At 33.0% G+C, this 10097-nt stretch overlaps 1 protein-coding gene across 1 annotated transcript; it reads left to right on the top strand.

Moving 5' to 3' along the window:
- The first annotated feature begins 5310 nt into the window (after nucleotides 1-5310).
- Nucleotides 5311-9778, top strand: LOC109014575 (probable pectinesterase 68). Its single transcript, XM_035686814.1, has 5 exons — nucleotides 5311-5846; nucleotides 6105-6294; nucleotides 7125-7331; nucleotides 8358-8596; nucleotides 9459-9778. Exons 1-5 carry the CDS (start codon nucleotides 5542-5544, stop codon nucleotides 9613-9615), a joined length of 1098 nt encoding a protein of 365 aa, XP_035542707.1. The 5' UTR covers nucleotides 5311-5541; the 3' UTR covers nucleotides 9616-9778.
- The last annotated feature ends 319 nt before the right edge of the window (nucleotides 9779-10097 follow it).

Here is a 10097-nt window from a genome sequence, read left to right as displayed (position 1 = left end):
ACATCGACTACGACTGACTCTCTAGGCATGGTTCGCACATCTACATCTGCACATGCTACACCCCGTGAGGATGTAGGCACTTCTGCATTATCTACTGGCCCATTTGAGCCAACATCAACCAGAGATGCAGACCGGTCAGAGGTCGAGGATGTTGGACTCGAGGCTTGGATGATGATCGAGACGAGGATTTCTACATCCTCACCGGGAGGGACCGTATGCAAATTGAGAGGAATAACGCCTTCAACAAAACCATCTGCTACCTTTCTTCCGCATGTTGCACCTTATTGTTGCAACAAACGTGGATCCTGTGGCACATAAAATCACATTTAGTCGGCTTTGGGCACAGTTTTTTATACGAGTGGCACGTGGAGATCCCATTGATTTGCCACTGCATATCTTTGAGGGGATCCCTTACGAGGTGAGCATCGTTTCCACGTACAATCTTCCATACGGTGTCCTGATCAGCAGGCTATTACTTGCTCGGAGAGTGCCAACCCAGCCGGAGGAGCGGGTCAAAGATCGGATGAACTCCCTCGACATGACCACGCATCGACGTAGCATTGAACAGGCGAGTGGACGTCAGCCACCCCTGTAGAGGATCAAGTTCCTCCAACGCAGCTTGAGCCAGGTGCGGGGAGTAGTAGTCAGCAGCCGACGAGTACATTTGAGGGAGATGCACGGCCAACTTGGATTGATGCGGTGATCTTACAGCTAACTGCGCATATAGATCATAAGACCGATCGATCGCTCGCTCGGGGCTCTAGAGGCGTCTGTCGCAGAGATAGCCCATCGTGTAGGTATCCTCGATGACAAGGTTGATACCTTGACTGAAGAGATATGGAGTATGAATTTCACGAACAACGCTATCATCTGAGTGTTGTTTACGAAATTATATTATATTTTATATTTTGCTTTTAATATATGTAAGGAAAAATATTATACAACATTTCTATAGTTTTTTAATTTCAATTCTCAGTGTTCTTTTTTGTTTTATTTTCCAACTTTAATACTAAATCACTGCACTTCAAATATATATAAACATAAATATATATATTTTATAAATTGTGTATATAACTATATACAAGTCAATTTTTTAGACTTGTTCACAAATTATACACAATAAAAATTACATAATTTTTAAATTAGAGTTATATTTAATTTAAATTTACAATTAACGTTCGAACGTTAATTACTAACGTTCGAATGTTGGTGCAAAACATTTCACGTTCGAACGTTAATTACTAATGATCGAATGTTGGTACCAAAACATTTCACGTTCGCACGTAAGTAGTCACAATGTTCGAACGTCTAGGTGACGTTCAAACATAAATTTTCCATACGCTGGAACGTAAAAAAAATCTCATATTTTTTTAGTGACGGTTTCAAACCGTCACAAATTTTTTTTTTTTAATGACGATTTAGAGACTGTTACAATTTTCTAACTATCACTAAAAAATAATTATGTTGTAATGTCCGTACCCATCATAGGATGCAGACACATATATAGGAGCCATTAAGAAAACCATAGTGTAGTAGTGTTGTCTCACGTTTCAGATGCATGGGACATGGAGGGTGCACAATGTATGTACGTGTTTTCTGACGATGAAAAGAAAGAGATCAAATGCTGTAACAAAGAAGGGGTATAAATAATAAATTAAGAATAATGTTAAGTATAAGTAAATTTCAGGCGGATCTTTTTGTAAAAGATTAATGTTATATTCTATACTCTCATTTTATTTTCACTCCATTATGTAAGATATGATATATTTATCATTATTGAATGTTAGAATATTAGCATTGATCTATGCATATGTATATCATGTAATATCACCTCTTTTGTATTTCCATTTTGCTATTCAAGCAAAACTTTCATATTGACTTATGTATATTTGAGACAAAATAATAATATTTTATTATTATTATTAATTTTTTTCTAAAACCAATTTTGTTTTTATATATTTTACAATTAGCATCTATTACATACATTTGACATTAATAATACAAATGCAATAATAAAAAATATAATTTTTTTCTATATTATATTAAAAATATAATAAAATGAAAATAAATATAATATATTATAGTAATAAAACAAATGTACAGGGGAATGTTTGTTGTGTTGTTGAAGAAGGGAGAAGAGGAAATGATTGTGAGAGAGAGTGAGAGGAGAGAGAAATAATTATTAAAATACATTTTGTAGAGTGAATAGTAGCTCTTCAAATTTAGATAAGTACTGTTTATAATTAGCTAAATATATAGATATGCATAAATCAATATAGATGAATTTATGCTCATATTATGTAAATATGACTTTACATATGTATATGTAAATGCATATGTATATACATAGATTAATGTGGATGCTCTTAAAGAATCATCCAATAAAGAGTCAATATTCAATGGTAATAAATATCACACATCTTATATAGTTAGATAAAAATAAAATACTAGCGTAGTATATAAAATTTTTCTTTGTAAAAAAGTAAATTTTATTAAAACTAATATATTTTTAAAAAATTTTTAAGGTGAGATTCACTTAAAAAAAAAAAAAACTACGCAGGTCTTAAGAGAATATGCGAGATTCCCGTTTGTTTAACATATTCGACTATTTTCATTAAAAAAAAAAAAAGAAAAAGAAAAAAAGGGAGCATCAATCTTTTCCAGTACTCTCAGCTTGGGCCCTATTCTACGATTACTGCAATCATATACAAAGGCATTTTAGGTCATAAATTGATATTAGCCGTCTATGGCTTTGGCTCTTTTGGTACTTATAATCTCTTCGAGAAATGATAATTGTAATTATAAATATATAAATATTATATAGTTATTTTAAAAAAATAAATAAATAAAAAATTCACATAAAAATAAATTAATTTTTAATAATAAATTTTATTTTTTTCAAAATAATTATATGATAATTATACACTTTACGATTATATATAGCATTACTCAATCTCTTTCTCTTTCTCTTGTATTATAATCGGAAAGAAAATATATATGGATCGAAAAAACTATCTAGTATCTAGTATATATCCCTTTGAATACTTGTCTCTTAAGTTTGACTGTTAGTATATTTTGTTTTTTATTTTTAATATTTTTTTAAAAAAATTACTACTAATGATTTGTACACTTTTTTAAATATTTAAAAAATTTTGATTTTTTTTAAAAAAAAATAGCTGATTGCACTAGAAGCCCGCCTAATATGTGGAGATAAGAGACATCAGCAACTGTTTTCCATTCTACACTGCACACGACTTTTTATTTTTATTTTTTCAAATGTTAGACCCTCATCACCGAATCCAACCCATCTCTCTCATCTACGGCTCTCTCTTCAATCTCTTTTCGACCTCTCTTTCTTCTAAAGCTCTTTCTCTCATTAAACCCCCCTCTCCCTCTTCAACCTCTCTTTCATCAAGCTCTCTCTCTCCGACCTCTCTCTATCATCAAGCTCTCTCTCATCAAACCCCGCTCTCTCTCTCCGACCTGTCGCTCGATCTCATCATACTCTCTCTCATCAAGCTGTCTGGTTGATTCAACGAGAAGGAAAAACTAAAAATGCAGATATGGTTGACACGTAAAGTGTGGGTGGGGTGTGAGGTTTAGTACAGTAGCTGATGAAAAGATTTTCGCCTACTAAAAACTGATCAACTGGTATATACATGTGACTCGAGTTTAGATAATTCCAACGTTCGGAAAACTGGAATTTTCCAGTTGAAAAGGATATATATTATATTATATAGGTGGCCCCCACTCTGACCATAAAAGAAACAAAAATGGAGAATTATCATCATGAGGTATATATGCAAATACAAAATAGTATAAAAGCCATGCCTGGACCATCAACATATATATATATATATATATGTATGTATATATATATTGTTCATAAATACGGACAGTTGCATGCACACCACCAGTAACAGTAACCTAGCTTGCACCTCGATCGGGGAAAGGTGACCGTTTGAGCTAACAGGTTGGTGTATTATATATATATGAAATAAATAACACTTGATCAGTAGTGAGCACCCATTGCTAATAAGCTGCCTGTTTTAATTAAAATTAATCTTAGTAGATTTCACTACCACTCCTGGTTGGCCTGTCGTTCGATCGATATTTGGGACCAAATAATTAATACTCAAAACATTTATTATTCTTCTTCTCCTTCCTAGCTACTCTTGTAATTTAAATTGCAGACTTTGTCTGGCATGCAGGTGTGGTTTCTATTAGAACTGAATCCATTAAATGTGATCAAGATGTGTCTTTGTGCCTCTTCATGAGCATACGAAAATGCCACATATCCCACCTTTCATTTAGGTTTATTACTTTTTCCCATTTGAAAGTGTATATATAAATATCATCTGCCATGCATGCACGCATGTGTTTTCCCATTAACATTCTTGAATCCCTGGCCTAGACATAAAGCGCAGTTAAAGAAAAAAAATGTAGATTAAGATAACCTAAAATATACATGCAGACCACATGTCAGGAACACAACGTTATACTGAAAAGACACCAAAGTAGAGCCCCCTTGAAAAGAAAAATGCACGGCCCATATATCTTGCTGTCTAAAGAAATATTGAAATCTGCATCTCAATAATTTGCCACATATACTGTTTAATTATCAAAAGCAAACTCACAATTAATGATATTTATGACATGGCCTAATTCACTACAAGTAAAACGAATATTTATGACGGATTATTTTAATGAGATTGACTATTTATAGCGAAAACAAACTTATTTTAATAAAAAATAATTATTTTTATAGGAAATAACTGGTTATAAATAAAAGAAAATAATAGGGTTATTTTTTTCCTACTATTCATTTATTACTCATTTTAGATTTTATTCTTTTTAAATTTTTATTTTATTTAATGATTAAGAAAGTGATTATTAGTAAAATTATATATTTTTTTAATTTTTTTTAATAATTAAGGATATTAAAAAAATACTTAAAAAAATAATAAAAAATAAAAAATTTGAAAAGAAGTAGGAGTAGTAAATACTACCCATGCATAAATAAATAATTTTGTAAAGATGATGTTTCAATCGGTTAACGACTCATGACGAAATGTAATCAAGAATCGACAGTGAGATGAGATCCATGTGTGAAATGACATGGTCGGAGAGACAGAGACTAAACGATACGTATGAGGTATCTGAGGTCACGAGCGGTACAAATCCAAAGAGACGATGACCCCACATGCAGACTTATGTCCGATGCATCCAAAAATATACCAAAAATCCTACACGTATTATAAGCTACCCTACCCCCCTCAATTTAAGCGAGGGAAGAATAAAAAATGACCGTTAGAAACACAAAAACTAAAGTATTTTTAAGAGAAAATATCAGACACTCGATCAGATTACAAATGCGTCTCTTCTAGCTTGTTAATTTCTGCATTTCATATACACATATATTCCTGCTTGGAGTCTCCAAGCAAAGCAAACGTTACCCAAGAAATCATCGAACATTCAGACATTCTTTCTCTCTCTCTCTCTCTCTATTGTTCTTTTCTCTCAGGATTTAATGCTATTTTAATGGCTTCTCTTAACAATTCCTTCCTCTTCTCATTCTTCTTCTTCGTTTTTAGTTTCTTATTATGTCTTTCGCCTTTGCAGGTTACCAGCTTTCACCACCACAGTCTCCTCAGTTTAATGAATGGCACAGTTTCTACAAACTCAACCAGGCACCACCATAAGTGGGTCGGACCCATCGGCCGCCGCGTCATCACCGTCAACTGTAATGGATCCGCCGACTTCCGGTCAGTCCAAAAGGCCGTAGATTCTATCCCAGTAAACAATACAGAGAACGTCGTAATTCAAATCAGCGCCGGATATTACAAGTAATAATTCAATTCTAGCTAGCTGCATCAGTCCCACTTCTTTATATGTACATTGTTGAAATACTGCAGTTTCTTTAACGAAACTAGCATTTCTGGTTTCTATTCTACCATTAAAGATGCTTAGATTCTGGGTAGTTATCAGAATGAGACCGCTTGAATTAATGAGTAGTGGATGTAACGTACATTCAAAATGTACATGATTATAATAAGGAGGTGGTAGGTACATAAAATCTATGGTACTGGATTGATTTGGTGCAGAGAAAAGGTACTGGTGCCCGTGACGAAGCCGTACATAACATTTGAAGGAGCGGGGAGGGACGTGACGGTGATTGAATGGCATGACAGGGCAAGTGACCGTGGCCCCAATGGCCAACAGCTGCGTACTTACAAAACTGCTTCTGTTACTGTTTTTGCCAATTATTTCTCTGCAAGAAACATCAGCTTCAAGGTACGTATAATAGTACTCCTACTACTACTATTTACAGATTCTTCAAACCTTTCTCTTATAGTTTTCGTCAAACTCTACTGCGCAATCTAACCAATTACTATGATGCAACAGTCTTTATTTATTTTCATATTTTATATTTATAATTTTTTTTATATGTAAAATTATTTTTTATAAGATATAAAAGATGTAAAATAAGAGATAATAAATAATGACTAATAATCAGAATTTTCGTCTAAGCATAAATATCTCATATTATCATGTTGTGAGGTTTTGAATGGAGGAAAAGTGCCATTAGGTGAAAGGCCTTTCTGCGCAATTATTTTGTTGTTTCGTTACATTTTATGTATCATATTTTTTCTTTGTTGTTTGTTATAAAAAAAAAAATGAATATTATAACAATTTAATTGTGATAAAAATGACTATTTGTGGTAAAAATGAATTTACTTTAATAATAAATTATTATTTTCATAATAAATAATTGATCATAGATAAATATTTTTCTTATAACGAGAAAGTAGGCCAATTCACTATTAGCTATTTATTATTTTATTAATACTTTTTATCAACTTTTTACCAATATTTAATATTCTATTATTATTTTTTTATTATTATTAACAGAATATTTGAAAATACTTTACTATCCAAATGCAAGCTAAAGCTTAATTAGAGCGCACCAATATTTAAAATTCATTTCCCAAGTTGGATACACTAACCATGGATGCACTTCGAGTCTAGAATTAAATAGGACAATTAAGATAATTTTCACTGGTACGTATGTACGTACGTACATGCAAATGTTGATGGTGTATATATATGTGATAATATAACAGAATACAGCGCCAGCACCATTGCCGGGAATGCAGGGATGGCAAGCGGTGGCATTTCGCATTGCGGGGGATAAGGCGTACTTCTCCGGCTGTGGTTTCTATGGTGCGCAAGACACCCTTTGTGACGACGCAGGACGGCATTACTTCAAGGAGTGTTACATTGAGGGCTCCATAGACTTCATTTTTGGGAATGGCCGCTCCATGTACAAGGTATTAATTATCAATTAATCACCTTAATTCATTTGCTTAGAATACGATTATCCTTATTATAATTACCCTAGGTGTAGAATAATTTTAATAGTACTATAGGTTATAACTTTATTGTACGAGAAATAATATTTATAGTTATAAAGTGAGTAAACGTGGTGCACTTTATTTTAAAAAAAATAGTAAATATGAAACTTATTTAAAAAGAAATTATTTTTTAATAATAAATAAACTGCTTAATTAATTAGGAGACCAAAAGGCAGGTTATCATAGCCAGTCGAGCAAAAGAAAAGGCCAAAAGGGATCTGGTCATCATAATCAGTCGAGCAAAAGAAAATGCCAAAAGGCTGTCAGCTAATTTTTTTCTCTGCTATCTGCAGTGTCGTCTCAAAGGAAGAGGAACTTTTTTCTGGCAAAAAAGTTAATTTACCTTAACCTTTTTTTCTTTATCCCATGTCTTTGTTTATATGTTTTTTCCTTTTCTGACTGAAGCATGCTGTATTATCCAAGATTCTTAAAAAGGGCGTCTGAAAGAAAACAAGCGTTATGGTATCAAATCATATGTTTATTAATGCTTTATGTTATGAATTATTGGGACGCGACACATGTACTATGCATGCGCAAAGTGTTAAGATGGCCATGGACTTATGCTATGATCATCTGATGTACTTCCCATTTGTAAGTATGCAATATTGTCAAGCAAATTAAAGATGAACGACAATCATGTGTTTTAGTTTCATTGTCACATCTAGCTGATCATTACGATAGTCGTTAGAAGCAGCGAGCTGAGTCTAGAATACCATGCACCAAGTTCCCTAGTTGCCAATTACCAAACAAATGAAAAAAAAAGTGAAACTTGTATGATCCAAAAGGAATGGAAGAACTTTATCAAATGCATTGATTCATACATGAAATTACATGGTTTCCATTACATGCAGGTGAGTGAAAGCTTTTACCATAAATAAATCTCTCTTTCTTTCTCTTTTTTTGACAATAAATTAACGATGGTTGGTTGATTGGCACGTACAGAAGTGTGAGCTGCATTCCATAGCCACCAAGTTCGGTTCCATCGCAGCACAATACAGAAGCACGCCGTATGAGAAGACGGGCTTCGCATTTGTTCACTGCAAAGTCACGGGTTCAGGACCACTCTATGTGGGACGAGCCATGGGCCAGTACGCAAGGATTGTCTACTCCTATACATACTTCGACAACTTGGTTGCACATGGTGGCTGGGACGTCGACTGGGACACCAACGCCAAGAACAAGTGAGGCCTCTGTTCACATCATCATCCTATCATTTCTTAATATTGCTAATGATCATCATGCTCTTTGATTCTCTTGGATCTGTTTTTGTCAACATTATTAGGGACCCTCCACCTCCATTTTTTGCCTTTTGACATTTTCACAACTTGGGGGCCATTTGTGTTTTTTAGCATTAATTTGGGTCCTAGCTATTTCACAGTTTTCAAGAACCGAAAGGCAAGATTTAAGGGGTTGGCCTGTGGCCCCTGGGAACAAAAAAGAGTAGGGCAGTGGATCCCCATTATGGCACACAAATCAGTCAACAAAACATGTCGTTGAAAGCACAAAAACTCATAATTGGAGTCCTTAAGGACATCAGATATTTGGATTTCTCTTAATTCACATAACATATTACTAGAGTTTAATTCACTGCATGCTCTTGGATTTCTATTTACAAGTCGTGATCAGATACATATTTCATATTCATGATATTCCTGATAGGATTTTGTTAATTCATATAAAAACTTTATCCTTCACACCAGTTTAGAGAAGTGTTGGTTACAATCGTAAAAAAATTTTATAAAAATAAATTCATAAATTAACGCGAGTTTATGCGATTTATTAGATCTATTTTATAATAAAAATTATTCTACAATTTGATATATTACATTACATCAATTCACATCAATTTATAAATTTACTTTTATATAATCACGACCCATTAATCTATATATGTGTGGGGGAGAGATTTGGCTCCTATATACCTTTTAAAGTTCTCAATAAATAGAAAATAGTGGACAACCTAATTAAATTTGATTCTAAATAATTGCCAAGTTGCAATGATTAGTTGAATTAATGACGTTGGGTATGTTCCCTTACATGCAGGACTGTGTTTGTAGGAGTGTACAAGTGCTGGGGCCCGGGAGCTGAGGCACTGAGTTGGATATCGGGGGCCAAAGAGCTAGATTTCGACTCCGCCCATCGTTTCCTTGTCAAGAGCTTTGTCAATGGGAGGCATTGGATAGCACCCTCAGACGCCTAACATCTATACATACAGAATCTATTTATTTGTTTATTTATTTTTTATTTTTTCTCTCTCCCTCTCTTTATGATAATATAGGAATCATTATTTTTCAAATCTGCTAGCCCAATAAAATAATATATATTCATATAAATATTATAGACTACATGGAAATTATTATTCATTTACTGTACTTACCCTGCAGAAAACGAATATTTAATTATTTATTTTTTTCCTTTGGAAATTCATTTTATTCATGGATTTTTTTTGTAATTATTACTATTATTCATCATATTTAATATCGAGAATAAAGTATTATACAAACTCTTTATTAATCTGTCTTTTTGCCATTTCTGATATTAATTTACGCGTAAATTAATAAAAAGCAGTAAGCAAATCGATGGCTGAAATTTATAAACACCAATTATTTTCTCACAAAATTTTACAAAATATTATAAATATATCCAGTGTTTAAAAAACTAAAAAATACAAAAATAAACCAA

This window comes from Juglans regia, chromosome 2, assembly GCF_001411555.2.
Source record: "Juglans regia cultivar Chandler chromosome 2, Walnut 2.0, whole genome shotgun sequence".
NCBI classification, from domain to species: domain Eukaryota; kingdom Viridiplantae; phylum Streptophyta; class Magnoliopsida; order Fagales; family Juglandaceae; genus Juglans; species Juglans regia.
This window is presented reverse-complemented; position numbering and strand designations above follow the sequence as displayed.